The sequence below is a fragment of the Peromyscus eremicus genome, chromosome 2 (assembly GCF_949786415.1).
Source record: "Peromyscus eremicus chromosome 2, PerEre_H2_v1, whole genome shotgun sequence".
Taxonomy (NCBI): domain Eukaryota; kingdom Metazoa; phylum Chordata; class Mammalia; order Rodentia; family Cricetidae; genus Peromyscus; species Peromyscus eremicus.
Genome location: NC_081417.1, coordinates 110,207,613 through 110,227,153, shown reverse-complemented (window position 1 = coordinate 110,227,153; position 19,541 = coordinate 110,207,613). Strand labels below are relative to the sequence as shown.

Here is a 19,541-nt window from a genome sequence, read left to right as displayed (position 1 = left end):
AAACTGGTTGAGATCTGTCAGTCAATTACATTACCACTCATTCTCTTCCAACTTCTACCCTTCCTTTCCCAACCCTCTTGTTGAGAAAGGAGCCTATGAAATAGGGCTAAGGTGATACTTTGTCTTAGTCATGGACACCTTTACATATGGACAAATATTTTACAGTTACACAAGGGCATTTATAGCTTCTATGTTTAGTTTTCCCAGTCAGCTGAATTAAAATGAGCTCATTTCAGGGTGTTTTTCTCATTCTCCTGGTTGGTTTGGTGGAGTGGTTCTGAATGGGAGTGCTGACTCAAGTTGTAAAGGGAGACACAGTCTATTCATTCAGCCCCCTGGCTTCAGGGCCCACATCTCTGCAACGGGGATGCCAACGCCTTACCTAAGAGCACAGAGAGACTAACTGAATCCATCATGTGTTAACTAGGAGACAATGCACACGAGCCACACCTAGTTCCTTGTTCCTGGCTGGTCCAGGGGGGATTCATGAAGAGCAACTGAAAGCCAGTTGGAGAAGGAGTCTATAGTCTTCCTGCCCTAACTCTCTCTGATGTACACCTAGGTAGCTAGCTGCTCCTTCCTTTCTTCCTGGCTTCCATGAATTCACGACAGAATGTACTGATGGGCAAGCCTTCTTCGTTTTATCATCTCTGATGTCTCCTGTTATATTTTGTGATAAACACTGTCTCCAAAAGCAAGTTGGGGAAGGAAAGGATTTGTTTGGCTTACATGTCCTGACCACGGTCAATCACTGAAGTAAGTCAGGGCAAGAACTCAAGAACTAGCAGGGTCAGGAACTGTGGAGGAGTGCTGTTTACTGGCCTCCTCTCCAAGGCTTGCTCAGCTACCTTTCTCAAACCTTCCAATTCACCTGCCCAGGGGTGGCACTGTCCATAGAGAGCTAGGTCCTCCCACATCAATCAACAATTAAGAAAATTCCACACAGACACATCTACAGGCCAAACTAATGAAGGCCCTACCTCAATTGACGTTCTCACTTCCCAAGTGACTCTAGATTGTGTCAAGTTGACAAACACTAAGGAGCACACCTCCCTGGGTTCACTGTGGAGAAATCAGCATGAACACTTTGTATATTATCAGTACAACACCACTGAGACCCGGCAATGATATGTGACAGCCAGTCACACATACTAATTTAGTAATGAAATAGCTATAGAACTACATATCTTGCTAGGAACAGGTGTTTATGCGTCTAAGCACCACCTACTGTGCTAGTCATTTCACACATATCATCTCATTTAATCTGCAAAACAACCCTCCATTAATCATTATCTTGAGTTTGCAATGGCAACTAAGACTCTATGGTTGAAGATGTTCCCAGATGGCAGCTGGGAAATCCATGAGGTGTGCTGTGAAACCAGACCTGTGTGGGGAACAAGAAAACTGGGAAAGGGAATGCACAAGACTCGGATGTGTCAACATGACTAACTGTGCTAGTGGGGAGATTTTACAAGTCCAATACAGCCTGGCCGCACTGCAGATGTGGCCACACAGAGTAGTAGCACAGACTCATGTGTTTATGTGCAGCAATCAGAATGGTCATGTGGGAAAGGCCTACACTGAAGAGAATTTTTTTTCTTCAAAAAAAGACATCTACATTCAAATATAGCTAAATTTCTTTTTTATCCTAAGAAGTGGGTATCGAAAGTCTATTATGTTATCATTTTACTTTTATGTATCCTGAAAATAATTTTTAGCTAAATATAATCAACCTAAGAAGGTTTCTAAAGGAATTACAAAGTAAAGATCATTCACTGGTTTCCTAGACTAGAAAAATTTAAAGTCTCACATAGCTTTGAAAAAAAAAAGTACAAAATGAAACAAAGACCGAGCACAAGAACATTAAAAGGCATTTTTTGTAAGTAGCAAAATGGTTCTCCTGTATAACAGAACTATTTCAGAGTCTGATTCTTAGACCAAGATACATATGTCACCTGGATGACATTCAGGGCCTACCCAGAGCCATCGATGCTTCCACATGTGCGCAGGTGCACAGGCATGCTGGGTGTTGTTTAAATGTGTGGTGTGTAGAACTGCTATGAGATAGAAACGCCTGCAGTCAAACTTCCAACCGTGGTAACAAGGAACAGCAGCTACTGCCGCTCCACTATCTTCTACAGTCAGAACTACACACTGAAAACTGAATACAGACTGTAATTCACTTTTCATTTTAGACAAAAACTGGAAAGTTAATCTTTGTTTAGATCTCCTAGAAAGTACGCATAAAGGACTCAACTGAAAGTCTGTTTAGTTTTTCATTGCTTCTACATACCAGGCACAGTGAGGGTGCTGGTACTCTGTCCCTCTCAGAAGAAACCATGGGAACACAGAAAAGCAGCTTAGAGGAGTCTCCCCTGAGCTGAGTCTGGGGCTGCGCACACAGACAAGCTTTATTTAACTCTGAAAATGTCTGGTCCCTGCTCAGCCACGGTAAGGGAAAGAAAGGGAAAGAGCACAGCAGGAACAGGCACAGAGAACAAAACCCAGACCCAGAAACACAACATATTTTAAGGGAATTTGAGGAAGTTCCAGAAGGCAGAACTGGAGTTACAGAGCCACCTTAGAGAGCAGAGTATTCATCCTCATGGACTACTTGTGCGTTTAAAAATTTGAACAATTCACTCAAGATGTAGTATATTCCCAGCATACAGTAAATCATCATCATCATCATCATCATCATCATCACCACCACCACCATCATCATAACATTAATAATACAATATGAGCAAAAACATCTAAGTATTAGATGACTGTTGCACACAACCTAGGTCCAAACTCCCTTCACAATCTACAATTATCACCACTGGGCACTCCCTCCCCAAAACTTCACTAAGGGGACAGTTAGAGGCTTGGGTACAGAGCTAGGTGTCTGCAGGGGGAGAAGGAACAAGCACCCGGCTGACCTCCAAAGCAAGAAGAACGCTTTTAAAAGGCAAACACTGGGCCTATTTTCCCACAGTGATACTAACTGTTCTTAAACTGCTTTCCTTAGTATGTGTTAGCTTTTCATATTTTGGTTAGCATCTACAGACAGCTGCACTTTTACCAGTCTTGTGGGTTTGGCTTTAATGATTTTCAGGGTGATCTGCCTGATATGCATAATCACTTGGTCCAACCAAATCTTCTTCCCACCTTACAAGTGGAAAAAAGGTTTTCAAAAAACTTTAAAGCCACCTTTAAAATTCTAATTTCATTTTCGAGCACAATATAATCCACCTCAGATAAAAATCTAACCTTAATATAATCTGTAGGAAGCTAAGAAGGTGTTGAGGGGTTTCGTTAGCTGGATACAGTTGAAGAAAGGGTCTATTTTAATATTTTAGGTAGAATGCCATCATCACTTCACAGAGTTGCCACTGAGCTCTGCTTTGAATGGAGTGCTTTTAACAAGTCTATCCGCAGTGCGAAGCAGGACAGTGAGCAGAGAGATGAACACAGAAGCAGCTTTAAGAAGGAGCTGTGGTCTTCCACTGCAAATGTCACTTCTAATATTTTTACTGTCCATTCACTTGTACCCAGAAATTTTGCACAGCCAGAAATACTAGGGAAACTAAGATTGATAAGGCCTGTGATGGTTAGTGTTAATTATCAACTTGAAAAATTCAGAAGTCCCTGGGAGATGGGTCTCTGAGCTTGCCAGTGAGGGCTTTTCTTAATTGGGTTAGTGGGAAGATCCACCCTGGATGTGGGCAGGTCCATCTCAAGGTGTGGGCCCTGAAGTGAATGAGAGGGGCTGAAGGAGTGAAGCAGCTTGTATACACACTTGTTGCTCTTGTCTTCTGACTGCAGATCTAAAGTAAGCAGCTGTTTCAAGCTCCTGCAGCCAAGACTTCCCTATCTCCGCGTAATGGGGAACTGTACGCTAAAGTAAACCTTCTCGCCCTTAGATGACCTCTGGTGGAATATTTCATTGTCAAAATAAAACAAATGTAAAGTTCTATCTCAAGCCAACCACATACACATTTGGGGAGATAAACCTCATGAAACCTTGTGAAAAGATGTCCAGTTGACAATAATGCCCCAGTCAGAATTACAAACAATATGTTTTTTAGTAGATCAGACAGTATGGATTCCTTGAAATTTCAGATTCTTGGCACTTAAAGTCCTAAACATGAGACTTCCTCCTGCAGCAGCCTGAAGAGGAAGGGACAAGAGCAGTCCTACCTTCATGGTTCACTGGTAAAGGATGAAACTGTTTATCCAACACAACCAAAGAACAGGTGGCATCAAACCCAAGTCCTCGGATTCGGTGTACATCAATCCCTTGAACAACTTTCTGTTTTAAAAGCAAGCAAACAAAACATGAATTACAACATGGGCTCTTAAAACCTTGAAGAAAAAGTTACTACTAGAAGGAAATGAAAGCAAAAATATTAAAATTACCTAAAACATGTCATAAAAAAGTTTAGTATCACTATTTAATTTAAAATAATTCTCGCCAGGCAGTGGTGGCGCACGCCTTTAATCCCAGCACTCCGGAGGCAGAGCCAGGCGGATCTCTGTGAGTTCGAGTCCAGCCTAGTCTCCAAAGCGAGTTCCAGGAAAGGCGCAAAGCTACACAGAGAAACCCTGTCTCAAAAAAACCAAATAAAATAAAATAAAATAAAATAAAATAAAAAATAAAAAATAAAATAAAATAAAATAATTCTCCATCATGTAATGCTGTGTGTCCAAAGGACAGAGTGGGGCTTCCACCAGCAGCACCCCATGGCTGTCATCCTAAATGAAATGTACTGACAGGGAAATTACTCCTGAAAGAAGCCAAACTTCCCAGGTTCCCATCATGGAAAGCTTTATAGTTAGGGCTAGAGAAATGGCTCAGAGGTTAAGAACACTTGCTGCTCACAGGATTAAGTTCCCAGCACCCACACGGTGGCTCATAATCAACAGTCCCAAGAGACCTGACTCACTCTTCTGACCTCTGCAAGCACCAGGGATGTACCTGGCACATTCAGGAAAAACATCCATATACATAAAATAAAATTTTAGGAATTCTCGTTTCGAAAATGTTATACTTGGGCTGAAGATGAAGCTCGATGGTAGAGTGCCTGCATCCAGTGCACCAGGACCTGAATTCAATTCCCAATACGGAAAAACCAAAAAGAAAGTTTTATGATGAAGCAAACTGAAACCTTTGATCCATGACATCATAAAAATGTCTAGGATTTTACAGCAATCTTTGACTTTCTAAGAAAAGTTTAATATCACTAAAATACTAAAAGAACCTATAAATTAATAAGAAAAAGACAAGCAATCCAACTAAAAATAATATAAAGCAAAGGTCAAAGTGTATGAAGTTTTCCAATAGTACTACAATTAATCAATGCAAATAAAATAGCAATTTTTACTTCTTACATTCGTGAAACCATTAATGGTTAGTTGTATATAGCAGTAGCTCCACCCCTCTTAAAGCATCTATGAACAGGTAATGATTAATCAAATTCATTTAGTCACACAAAAGAAGGAGGCAGAGGAACAACGGGAGCAGAAGAGCACAGGACTGTAGAAGAGGGCCTAGCTGGGAAGAGGAAGGGATCCACAGAGGCGGGATGGAGTGATATGATCAAAACACATTACGCCGGGCGGTAGTGGCGCACGCCTTTAATCCCAGCACTCGGGAGGCAGAGCCAGGCGGATCTCTGTGAGTTCGAGGCCAGCCTGGGCTACCAAGTGAGTCCCAGGAAAGGCGCAAAGCTACACAGAGAAACCCTGTCTCGAAAAACCAAAAAAAAAAAAAAAAAAAAAAAAAAAAAAAAAAAAAAAAAAAAAAAAACACATTACACAGATGTGTGAAAATGGCACAATAAAACCCATTGTTGTCTATAATTAATATACACCAACTAATTTTTTAAAGAAATTTAGAAGTAATCCTTCTTGAACATTATTATAGCAAAGTAATTACTGGGCACAAATTGGAAAGTAATTTGACAGTACCTATTAAAATATACTTATAACTATTGGCCCAGCAATATCACTTTTGGGAATATATCTTAGAAAATTATGACTTTAAGTAAACAAAGTCATATATAATATGGCTACTTGCTAACAATATATATAAAAACCCAATAAATGATTTTTAAGTAAATTATGCTGTATTTATATAATAGAAAACAGAAACTAAAAAGGGACACAAAGAAGAAATTTCTGGGCACAGTGTTATGACAGGGTTAGCAAATCTTCCTAGGAAAATAAAATATAATACTGGATAAAATCATCAATCATGACCATTTGAAGGCCATGGAAATCGATCAAAGCTACATAATAAATTGAGAAGCATATTTTTTTGAAAAAACAAAATTTATGCTTAAAAGATAGAAAATTCAATTTTAACTCCAGTTCTAAGTACTTTCTCTGGTGAAATTTATGAAACATTTAAGGAGGAACCCTTACCAATGTCAGACATTTAGAACAGATCACAGAGGAAAGCATGTCCAGCAAATCCTACAGGGTCAGCATTGCATTAATGTTAGTTAGAAATGCATTAAAAGGAGCACTACAGAGGAGTATTTGTTACAAACGTGGGTACAAAAACAGCAAAACACTAGCAAACCAAATCTTACACCACATAAAACTGACATCCATGTGTAATTACCCAAAATTTGCAAGGACGGCTTAATAATCATTAATTAATGTAAGACATATGTTAACAGAATACAGCACAAACCTGAAATTACAACCTCGAAACACTCCAAAACAAAACAACAGCAACAAATGAATCAAAAACTAAAAGAATGGAATTTATACAAACAAGAGCAAAACCTCAGAAAAACTCAGGGCTAACATCATAACTGATAGTAAGATTCATTATTGCCCCCAATAGATGCAAAGTAAGGACATTTCCATTAGCACTTCTATCCATCCTGTGCTAGCATTCAGGGCCAGTGAAATAGGGGAAGAAAAATAAATTAAAGGAATACAAATTATAAAAAAAAAAAGCTAAAAGTATTCCTTTGCCAATGATACGATTTCACATGCTGAAAATACTAATATGTGTGTGTTTATGTATGTGTGTGTGTGTGTATATATATATACTTTTTAAAAAATTACTACAGGGGGCCTTGGGAGATGGGTTAAGAGTAATTTCTGCTCTTGTAGAGGACCTGAGTTCAGTTCCAAACATTAACATTGGTGTAACTTACAACTGCTAGTAACTCCAGCTCCAGGGAGATTTGATGCCTCTGGCTTCCAAGAGCACATGCACTCATGTGAACAACACACACACAAACACACACATACACATACACACACAAATTTAAAAATAAAATCTTTAAAAAGCTACTAAAACTAATAAGTAAATCCAATAAGACCACAAGATTGAAGGTTAACAAATAAAAACCAGTGGTATTTCTACACCATAGCAACTAATGTATCAAAAACAAAATTAAGAAAATAATCCCATTAATAACAACATAAAAATATTCAAGATCAAGGTTGAAGGTCTGATTTATATCAGATCCCCCCCCCCTCAAGACTCAGAACATCTCAGAAGGAGGAGCAGAAAGAATGTAAGATGGGGTTGAGTGCTATGAAATGATGTCCTTGGATATGACATGGCTATGACACCCATGAAGTCATAGCCCTTTGGGTTCCTGTACAAGACGGAGCCTATCAATATGCTCATGAGACCCCACCCACCCCTGAGATGCTAGCAATTGGTTGCTGCTGGAAGAGGAGGAGTCATTTTTCAAAGGATGGTGCTGGTAGGTTGCTCATTCTCAGCTCTGGAAAGTGGTCCCACACCCATTCCCATGCACACAGGACCAACTGGACTCAGCGGATTATGAAGAAGTAGAGGAGGAGGAGGAAGGAAGGAATAATTAAGATGGAAGGAGGAAATATTTGGGGGATTTAGATGGAGTGGAACAGGTGTATTTGGGTTGGATTTGATCAAGACACATTGTGTGGTGGGTTTGAAAGAAAATGGTCCCTAATGGGAGTGGCACTATTAGGAGATGTGGCCTTGATGGAAGAAGTGTGTCACTGTGGGGAGGACTTTGAGGTCTCTTTAGCTCAAGCTTCCCTAGATGTGACAGTCGGTCGAATTCCTGTTGCCTGCAAGATGTAGCACTCTCAGCTCCAGCACCACATCTGCCTGCACACTGCCATGCTCCCCATCATGATGATAATGGACTGAACCTCTGAAACTGTAAGTGAGCCACCCCAATAAATGTTTTCTTTATAAGAGTTGCTGTGGTCATGGTGTCTCTTCATAGCACTAGAAAACCCTAACTAAGACACACTGTAGACATATAGGAAATTGTCAAATAATACAAAATATTCCTTAATACAAAAAGAAGTTCAAGGTCTATACCCTGAGACAATAGAACACTGCTACAAAGGGTACATATAAAGAAGCAAGCCATGATCAGAAAATTCGACATTGTTAAAATGACAGTCTCTTCAAAATATCCTATGTCAAATACTAAAGAAATATGGGGAAATTAGAACTTCCAAGAATTGCAGGCACAAATGCAAAACATGACCACTCTGGAAAAAGCTGATTGTGATTTTCATCTGTATTCCCCCTAATGGTTAATGATGTTGGACATCTTTACAAAAATTTGTACCTTAGTTAGGGACAGAATAATGAAAAAAAAACGACATCAATGTGAGTGACTTGTTAAAGAGATTGGCAGATAGTCAACATAATTGTAGAGGCCCTGAGGGCATTTCAAAAACCTAGGAGCCAACACTCCTGTAACAAGCTCAAAGACACCGATTGCCAAGTCTACTTCAGGGATCATGCCCAGAGCACTCTTCTTGGGCCGGGTGCTCACAGCTACCTCAGGATCCCATTCCCTCTTTTCATCAACAAAGGGCGCCATGGCAATTGCAGCTGTGGTTCAAACAGTCCCAGGTTAGTGGCCTTTGGTGGTGACTATATTGTACCAAGGTTTTTCCTTTGGGCCAACAACCAGCTCCCAAATCATGACATGGAGACTTATTAGTTTTGAATGCTCAGCCTTAGCTTAGCTCTTTTTTTAATAAGAGCTCTCTTTATCTATAATTTGCCTTTCTTTCTTCCCTTCCTTCCTTTTTTCCTTCCTTCCTTCCTTTCTTCCTTCCTTCTTTCCTTCCTTCTTTCCTTCCTTCCTTCTTTCCTTCCTTCCTTTCTTCCTTCCTTCCTTCCTTCCTTCCTTCCTTCCTTCCTTTCTTTCTTTCTGTCCTACTTTTCTGCTTCCGGGTCTGCCTGGCAGCTGCCTGGCTTCTGGCATCAGGTGTGTCCCTCTCTTTCTCCCTCGTTCTCTCCTCCACCTTCTCTCTGCCTAGATTTCTCCTCCTACTTATTCTCTCTGCCCATCAGTCCCGCCTAACCCTCTCCTGCCTAGCTATTGGCCGCTCAGCTTTTTTATTAGACCAATCAGGTGCCTTAGGCAAGCAAGGCCAAAGAGCAACACATTTTTACGTAATTCAACAAATGCAGCATAAACAAATGTAACACACCTTTACATAGTTAAAGTAATATTCTGCAGCATAAAAAAAATGTAACGCATCTTTGCCCAGTTAAAATAATGTGGTACTGGTTCTGCTGGCACACAAGATGCACTGATATTTCAAAGGACAACCTGGAAACTGGGCAGAAGTTTGTCACAGTTTCAATATCCTCTCAAAAAAATGCCTAATGGAGCTCTGGACAGAGGCTGCAGCAAGGTTGAAGAAAGGTAGAACCAGGGATGGCCTATGACCAGCCAATTTATGAAGAACAAGACTTCCTGAGACTTAGGGGCCCATTCCTGTGGTGATATATTGTGTACCCCAATAAACTTATCTGGGGATCAGAGGACAGAGCCAGCCACTAAATTAGACATAGAGGTCAGGCAGTGGTGGCACACACCTTTAATCCCAGCACTTGAGATCTCATGCCTTTGCTACCAAGTATTTGGGAAGCACACACGCCTTTAATCCCAGCACCAGAAAGGACGTAAGATGTCAGGGCACAGAAAGATATGTAAAGCGTGAGTAAACAGGAAGTCTCTCTCTTGAGACTGAGGATTTTGTAGAGGTAAGAATTTGTAGCTTGCTCTGCTTCTCTGATCTTTCAGCTTTGACCCTAATATCTGGCTCTGGGTTTTGTTTATCAGTAAGACCTGTTAAGATTCATGTTACACATTCCTGATCACATTAAGTTTAAGCTTTCAGATTTAACATCTGTACTGCAGGGCTTGGGACTTGCTTGCTTTGATCCAGTTACTCTTCTATTTCTCCTTTATGGAATTAGAATGTTTACCTTGTGTCTGCCACACCATTGTATCTTGGAAGCAATAGAATCTGGCTTTTGTTTTCCTTTTAATTTGTTTTATTAATGTTCTCAGCTGAGTTTGCCTTGAGCCAAAGATGAGACCTTGGATGTGGATTTTTAAAATTTATTTCCTGTATGTTTGTGAATGTGGTGTATATGTGTGGGAAGCATACGTATGTGCAGATGCATCTGTACATGCATGAGTGTGTGGAGGATCTTTTCCTATTACTGTCCACCTTATTTGTTAACAGTGTCTCTCCCTAAACCTGGGTTTTGCCATTTTGGCTAGGTTGGCCAGAGAGACACTAGGATACCCCTGTCACTTTCCCCAATACCCAAGACACGAGTAACAGGCACACACCTCCCTGCTCACCTTTTGTGTGTATTTCTGGAGATCTGAATTCAGATCTCCATGCTTGTACTAAGCCATCTCCCCAGCATCCCCGGACTTGGAGTTTTAAATTCATCTTAAAATGTAAAACTTGGCCCTGCTGGGACTATTAGACTTGAGATCTAGGATCCCATTTCTTAGTATTTAATATGCACCACAAAAGAGCAACATACAATTATTACAGATTTCCAACAAAAGCAGTATTCTATTTTTGAAGTAATATGAGCAACATATTCTCAAATGTTGCAATATATGAAGCATCGACTATGCCATGTGCATTATTTAGTCCCTTGAATTTAATCCTTACAAAGCACACTAAAGGAAAAACTTAATATATTATACATTTGTGGTTACATGAGACATCCATCAATGACAAGCCGGTCCTAAAATCTTCTTGTTGTGTGGCTCTGCTGGCCTCTGTGCCCAGAGTGCACATCAATGGGCTCACTCATGTCCCAGAGCCTGCAGTTAGTCAAAAGAGGAAGTTTGAGAAAATATGAGTGACTCAATGAAAGCCCAGAGCAGGTGCCACGGGAATGGTATCCAACAGCCAGCCACGTCTTGGTCTCAACTCTCCTACTTTTGCACTGATCTCAGTCTTTCTGAGACTTGGTTTCCTGGAAGTAAGGGAACCACATAGGGAAGATTGCAGGCTTTGGGGGCTTTCAGTACCACAGAATCAGAGCATCTCCATGGAAAAGCAGAGAGCCCACCCAACGCTACATTAATTGTATCTCCTTAAGGTGTTTTATGCTCCAAGTACAGCATGTTCTCTTATATGAACACAAATACAAATGATAGGCAAAGAAGAAGCAACAGCAAACTGCAGACTCAAATCTTTGTGAGGATTTATGAGTGTAACGTTCTACCAAGACCAAAGATAATGGTTTCTCAATTTATTTTATAAATCCCCTGAGGCCTAAGCTGCTCTGGGTTCAAATCACAGCTTTTCAGAGGTAAAATCTCCATATCTCCACTTCTACAAGGGGCCATTCAGAGGAATTGATAAAATAACGGTGTTACACATTAAGTCTAACTTAGCTAGCCTTACAAGGATATACCTTACAAGCATAACTCTCCACACCAAAGGACACCCTCTTCCCCACCTTCCCCTCCTAGCCTATCCCAGAGAGCTGCTTTCAGAGTCGCATTATCACGAGGCCTCTGGGACTCAGCCATGAACTCTTATTTATAGTCTTGTTAGTGGGGGAAGAAAGAGTAGTAAGGTCATTCCAGAAATCTGACAGAAAGAGATTTCCCTTGCTAGAGACAAATCACGTCGTTCTTCTAAAGAATTTCCAGGGACCAGGTTTGCTGAAGCTTTATTGGGGAAACTGATCCCTGTCTAACTACTGTCAACTTGCAGCTCTGAAGCAGCAAACAAGAATTTGGGGGAAGGGACTGTGCATCTTTTGTTCTTACTATGGGAATGGCTTCAATCCTGCATGTGGTTTAAATCAGCAAGCTCTGCCATACTGGGTGTAGCTATGGCACTCCCAAGAAGCCCCCAGCACACACACTGAGAAATGGGAGTATGCAGGTCAAGTTTTATATTCAGCTCTGTTGAGAGCAAGGGTCAAAGTCTTGGCGCACCATGGACAGAATCCAGCTCATAGTGGAGGTCCAGGGGGCTGGTACTGCACTCTCTCAAATATGGATTTGAATGTCTTTGTCAGTTGCATAGGCATGCATAAAGTTATGTAATCCCAGATGCCCTGGGGTCCCATCATCCCATTAGCTGCAAAACCCGCACACTCACTCAGCTGGTCCTTGGAAAGCACAATCAAGTCCTTCTAGGTCAGGCTGTGTTCATACAGATATTTGGGAAACATTGGAGAGCAAAATATTTTTTTCTTTAATTCTTGCTCTTTAGGAGATGACATTTTAGCATAGGTCAGTGTTTCTCAACTTTCTTAATGCTGTGACCCTTTAATACAGTTCCTCATGTTGTGATGACCTTCATCCATAAAATTATTTTTGTTGCTACTTCATAACTGTAATTTTGCTATTGTTATGATTCATAATGTAAATATCTATGTTTTCCAATGATCCTAGGTAACCCTTATGAAAGGGTCATTCAATCCCCCAAAGGGGTTATGAGCTAAAGGTTGAGAACCGCTGGCATAGGTAAATAGCCAATGAGTCAAATAAATGATAGAGCGTAGGTATAATACACCCCTGATTAGTCAAGCTGATTGGTGAAAAGGATCATAAGTGCCAGAGGAAGGAAAGGTAGTTTTCAACATGGGGCATCTGGAGGGAGGAAGGACTTTCAAGAATAAGCAACTGACCCAGTGTTCTTAGCAGTGTTCTTAGTAGGGATGCAGCCAAGGGGGAGGTTCTGAGTCAGGAACAGCAATGAAAGGAATACAACTTATATGGAGCATGCTACATACAAGACCCCAAGACAGAATTGTCTAACACCTCCTGCAGTGAACAGTAAAAAGGAAAAAAATCTAGTCCTGGATTTGACATAGTGCAGGGGTGTACAGTGGTGTGCCTTGATGATGGTGGTCCAAAAGTTCTTCCACTACCTGAAGTTCTGAAAGCCCCTCTGTCTCCTCCACTGCCACCACATCCCATGAGACCTTCTTCCCCCAGCCTCTCACTTCATCTCCATTTGTTCCTTAGCAAAATTCTGATCCTGACAGTCAAAGGCAAGAAGATGCTCTGGGCAGAGGGGTTCTATATTTGAACACAGGACAGGGGATGGGGGCTAGAACTGAGAGCCAGGAGCACATCAAGAATGACCCAGAGAGAATGACGATGGAAACAAGAGAGTTTAAACACAGAAACCATCACTCTAGCTGAAAGAGACGAGATTAGAGAAGTAGCACAGAAGCTAAGACGTGTATTTAGCTCTGAAAATGATGTGGGCAGTAGGTGCTGGGAGCAGAGAACACACAGACTTCTCCCACATGAGCCTGGGCCATCACTACCTGGGAACCCTGGAAATGGAAACAACAGCCCTGCCCCTATTTACCTTGTAAGCATAACTGAATTCATATGGAAGTGTTTTGCAAACTATAGTGATTCTCTGTATATAAGAAGTTAAAATTACTGCTCAACCCCATATGCCCTTCTCTTCATTGTCCATACAGAGAGCACCAACCTAGAACAAAATCGCACTTCATTAGCTTCATATGTTTGTGGGGTTTTATTCCCATTCAGATAAGGTATTTCATCCTTAGGAGCAGGGAACCTGTGATGTTTCTCTATATATGTTCCAGTGCTCAACAAAGAGTATAGCATACAGTTGGTGCTCCATAAATATTTTCAGCCTAAATAAAATAACAATATCTGGGGCTAAGGAAATGGTTCAGTTGGTAATGTGCTTGCTTTACAAGCACGAGAACCGGAGTTTGATGCCTAGTACCCATGTCAAGAAGTTGGCTTGTTGCTTTCAATCCTAGTGCTGGAGGGTGGAGACAAGAGGATCATTGGGGCTCAATGGCCAGACAGCATCGCTTACTAGACGAGCTCAGGCCCCAGGGAGATACTCTTGTTACAAAAAGCAAGGTGCATGGCTCCTTAGGAATGACATTCCAGGATGTCTTCCAGCTTTTACACACACCCATGCACACCTGTATGCACACACACATATGCACACTGCACACAAATGTGTACCCCTACAAACATATGCACATCATACACACAAATGCACATACACAGATAATATAAATTTCAAAAAAGAACAACATTCAACAAATGGCCATTAGCTACATGATTCTTTCAGCTTATCTTCTTGTTCTCAGTGGAAATTCAGTAATCTAAAAACTTGTGATATCCTTATCTCCTTGGAATGATATAGATTTGTGGACCCTTTAAGATCAGGGACTGTGTGTGTGTCTCCTAGGACTTCCATGTTTCCAGAGAATGTTTTAGGTGTGCTGGATACTGGCCCAACAAAGGCATGTCGATTTTAAGGACCCACATTTTCCCCCTGAGCAACAGCCAGGTAAAGGCACTACCATGCAGTGCTTACACTAGCCAGCAAGGTGAGCTTCTGGCCTCTGACACACCAGCAACCTAAAACACCTCTGACTCCAAGTAGGAGTCACAGGGAGGGGCTGAGGCTGGAGAGAGGGAGGGGTGAGGTCCTCAAGGCCTTCCTCTGAGTCATCTTAAGACCCCTTGTTGCTTCTGAACTACTTCAAAGCCCTCTTTTTGCATCTTCAAAAGAAGAAAAACTGTTTACAAATATTGTTATGAGGAGAAAATGAAGTGATGGGCACACGATATTGAGCACAGCATCTAGAACATGATTAATAACCAAGGGATGCAAGCTACCATCATCATCATCATCATCACCACCTTGTCATTATTACTGTTACTTTTATTGTTATTAATTCAACTAAGGGAAAAAGTTAATCTCCCAGGACATGACAGAAAAAAAAAAAAAAAAACAGAGAAAATGAAGTTCACAACTGTTCTCAAGATCTCTGCTTCCCGGAGTCAGTGAGAAAACATAAACAGGCCAGAGTAGAAGGGATGCCAGCCCTTGACCTAGATCAGTGGTCCTCAACCTGTGGTTCATGACCCTTTGGGTGGTCAAATATCAGATATCCTGCATAGCGGATATTTACATTATAATTTATAACAGCAGCAAACTTATAGTTATGAAGTAGCAACTAAATAATTTTATGGTTGGGAGTCACCACAACACAAGGAACTGTATTAAGGGGTCACAGCAAAAGGAAGGTGGAGAACCACTGGCCTAAACCAATGCTTTTCAAAGTCTTCCACAGGAGCCCTAACCAGAGGAAAGGGGTGAATACTCCCAAGAGGTACCATCCTTTGCACTTGAGCTTCTAGCATTTTGTCTCAGAAATCCACTCGCCCAGCTCTGCTCACTGTGTTCTCACCGCCACAGGCAACAATGATTGCTTAACCCCTGGCCCTGCTGGGACCTTTGGTATGCCTTAATTCATTTCATCATCACAACAACCTTATCAAGCTGGGGACCCTTATTAACCTTCTTTTGTAGAGACAAAACTGAGCAAGAAATGGTAGCTGGTCCAAGATCACAAGCTAAACAATGCTAGAACAGGAGCTCCCACTCAGGCAGTTCGACAGCAGAATGCATACTTTAATGTATCAAAAATGCCTCCCCCTTAGAGCTCCTGCTCGAATGAGGTTCCGGGCAGACACACCACACTTCAGGCACACCTCCACATCTCATACACCATGTGAGAGGCCTGGCCTAAGGCCCATGGGCTCTCTGCAGATCTACTGCAGTGAGAGGCATGGCTGAGCACTAATGCCCTGCACTTCTGTGGCTATCAGGGTTGACACAAATGATGAGCTGGCCACCACTGGGACATGATTAAAAGTCTGCCATTAAACCAAGCTGTGCTGGAGTAGACCTGCTTTAAGGGAGCTCTTCATTGGGGAACTATATTTTTTTCCTGACAATTTCCTTAATGGCAAGAATGTTGGAAGAACAAAAGAGACCCAAGGGCAAAGAGCAGAAGATTTTCATGGAGGCAGGGGCTGGGAGCATGGAGAAAAGAGGAAAATTAAACAGGCAGAAGAGATGATGACCCCTCTTTGATTTCTGCAGAGTGCTTGGGTGGCCCAACCCACCCCTCTGCAATTTTCTCCAGTGGCACTAACAGCTGCCCAGAGCTCATCAAAGTTTAACCAGACCAATCAATACAGAAAAAAATTGGGGGACTGTCCACTGAAAATTACCAAGCACTTCATGAATATTTAAGGACCTCAACTAGAAAGAAGGAGAAGGAACATAACTCAGGACTTCATTTTTTCCTCTAGGGGGCGGGGAGATAAAAGAATGCCTGTTGTTAATGATCATCAGAATATAAAGTCATTTGAACAGCACAGACTTCCAATTCAAACTAGTCACAGCCAGCACCACTTCCTTCTTGACACCAGCAAGTGCAGTCTTATCACAGGCCACTCTAGACGAGCGTAGGGGGGTGGGAGGGGCTCATATGAAGATGCCCAGCTTTCTTAGAGCATGCCATGATTTCCTGGCCCTATGGCTTACCCTTGTTCTTTCTCCTGCCCAGCATGCAGTGCCCCTTGTGTGTCCAATTGGGAGGACACGAAGCTCATTGTGAACAGGGGTCAGATATTTAGGTCCCTGCCCTGCAGCCGCTGGTCACTGACTACTAACTGCTAACCTGAGCTCAGGTAAGCTGGCTAGCACTCTCTATTCCCATGCTTCCCGGAGAAAAATGAAATCAGGGTAGTACTAGCTGTAAGGCAGTTACAAAGGTTCGACCACAGGGTATGTTAGCACACTGGCATACAATAGAGGCACACTGGGTGCTGCCATGACTCTCATTTCCTCCTTTCTGCCTCTCAGGCTTCGGCATCCTCTACCCTGTCTTCCCCACCCCCTGCCCTCAGAGTCAGCTCTCCCTCTATGTACTGGCCGCAGCAGTCCTCCCGCACATTTCAGCTGTCTGTCCCTCCCAGTACCTGGAACGCTTGCTTCTGAAAGGCAAAGCCTACGACATCCAGCTCTGTGCCTCAACTTACCCTAACACACTGTGAACACCAAGTGTGCACACACAAAACTGCTCAGTAAGAGGAGCCACGCACAAGGACAGGATGCCATGGTTTGGCGCTTACCTTTGTGACAAGGCAACATGCTGCCCAAATGTCCTCTGAGGACTGCTCATGGTGGTTGAACTGGGGCTCCCACTTCTTAATTGGCTGTTCTGCGAAAGCCAGAAGGATCCCTCTCTGGTCCACTAGAGCTGCACGGACACTACCTGTTCCAACATCGATGCCCACATAGCAGTGACCTGGCTCCTGGTCTCCACCAGACATCGTGGTCTCCCTTCACCTGTGGCAAACAAGTGCAAACACGATGTGAAGACCAAGAGGCCAGCACAGAGAGCCAAGAAATATCTTCAAATTGGACAGGAGAGGGAATCCAATTACCTAAACGGGTACTGTCTATGATTTATCTACATAATCGAAGACTTTATTGGCACCGAGCAAGGTGGTCAAAGAACAGGCACATCTAACACACGCCATTCTTGGACAGGAGTCAGACATTAAGCACCTAGTTACACAACGGCTCGAGCAAAGTTTGGACAATGAGGGGGTCACAGGAAACAGAGATGGAGCCGGAAGAGATGGCTGTTTACTCTGGGAATTTGAACCCACAAGACAGCAGCACTGGATCTGAAACAAGCATCATGTCTTAGTCAGTCATGCAGCCAGTCAGCCTCGCAGGTATCCTGTGACAAGCAGAGCACACAGCAACAGGCTCTCCGCTCTTCTCTATGACTGGAGGGAAGTACTTGGAAGTCTCTGTTCTGCTGCTGGAGCAAGGAAGACTCAAAAAGAGAAGTAGCTTCTTGTTTCACACTAGGTGCACACACTCCTAAACAGCAAACGGTCATCATGATGGTGAGGCCACAGGACACTGACAAGAAAATCAGTGTCTGGAAACAAAAGGCATTTCCCATGCTTCACTGGGGCAGCTGGGCCTGAACTCTCCACCTGTGCAACCCTGTACCTCGGGCTGCCTCCTTTCTTCTGCAGAGGTTTGACATAATGGCTTTGAGAAGAAGCAGATACACCACAGCCATCATGATCTGACTGGGAATTGGGAGGAGACCCTGGAGAGACAGGATCAAGAGCATGTTAGATGATCTGTTTTCCTGACAGACCCCTGGTGAGTTACGAGGAAACCTGAGACCCTCAGGAATCCCTGGGCCTATGAGGCTGCTCACAGGATGAGCCACATGGCATAGAAGTCTCCCAGGACTCTCACTCTCCAGTCTCCAGAGGTGCAGGCTCCAGACACTGACTTCACTGGCACAGCACAGCTGCCCCTCTGGCCAGCCAGGCAGTAGGAGCTCCTATGGTCCAGTTTTAACCTGAGCAGCACTGTACACCTCAACTTTAGGGAAAAAAAAAACAAAAAACGATGGTTCCTTGGCCACATCGCTCTTGGGGATTCTAAAACTAGTCAGCCAGCAGATGTTCAGTTACTGCTTCCTGGATATTTATTCCAATAAAAAAACAAAAGAGAGAGGAAAAAAACCTTCATTTAAACTGATAGCTTCTGACTTAATCACAATGATTTCCCATCTGTGCTTGCTCCCTTTGGCTCTGTGGCAGGTGAAGAAGAAAATGGAGAAGCAGGAGTAATGAAGCTCACTGCCTCCCCCGAGCCTGAGAGGGTTCCCAGTCTCAGCAGGTGGGTCCTCCTGTCTCCCTGTCTTTCCTCCCTTGACAGTTCATATGAACATGAGTACCAGTCTTCAAATTCATTCCTTCATGCACTCGGCAGTGATACCTTCTCTTTAAGTTATAAGTCAATAAAAACAAAAATTTAAATGAAGTAGATAATTGCTGAGATGCACGTCCCATCTTCCCTGCTTTCTCTTAGTGGTTTATCGAGCGTAAAGGAAGTCCTGAATGAATGTGTATTGTTTGACATGAGTATGACATGTCAAGGACCAGCAATGCCTCAGACCTATGGGAATGCCAAAGCCTTCCCCTGCTCCATAGGAAAATGTCAACTGCAGTTTCCTCCTCCTGGATGTATGCAGCCTGAGACTGTTCCCCCATAGAGACTCGTCTACCATGATTACCTAATCCTGCCTCCTCCTCCATCAGCTATATAATACAGCCCCGCCTCCCACTACAACTGTATACAATAACCACACTTCCTCCTACAACTGTATACTATAACTCCCACCTCCACGGCCCAGACACCAGTGGTGCATCTCCATCGGAGTGTGCACAGCCCACCAGTCCTGGCTTTTCTTTACTTGTATCTGTGTGTCCAGCCTTTCATTTCCTAGTATCCACAATCAGGTTTCCAGGATCAAGCCATGATGGACACTGTAGTGATTACTCACTCTGTTAGGCTCTTTCTCAAGGAAGGAGAATGCCATC

At 42.7% G+C, this 19,541-nt stretch overlaps 1 protein-coding gene across 3 annotated transcripts in view; it reads right to left on the bottom strand.

Annotated features, from left to right (window-relative positions):
• Fggy (FGGY carbohydrate kinase domain containing) overlaps positions 1 to 19,541 on the bottom strand; it is a 404,108-nt gene that overhangs the window by 355,076 nt on the left and 29,491 nt on the right. For all 3 annotated transcript variants that reach the window (XM_059254544.1, XM_059254546.1, XM_059254547.1), the window contains exons 2-3: positions 17,253 to 17,469; positions 4,186 to 4,297 (exon numbers count right to left, since the gene is read on the bottom strand). In XM_059254544.1, the coding sequence (XP_059110527.1) occupies positions 4,186 to 4,297; positions 17,253 to 17,453 (313 nt within the window). In that variant the 5' untranslated portion in view covers positions 17,454 to 17,469. The remainder of the gene's footprint in view (positions 1 to 4,185; positions 4,298 to 17,252; positions 17,470 to 19,541) is intronic.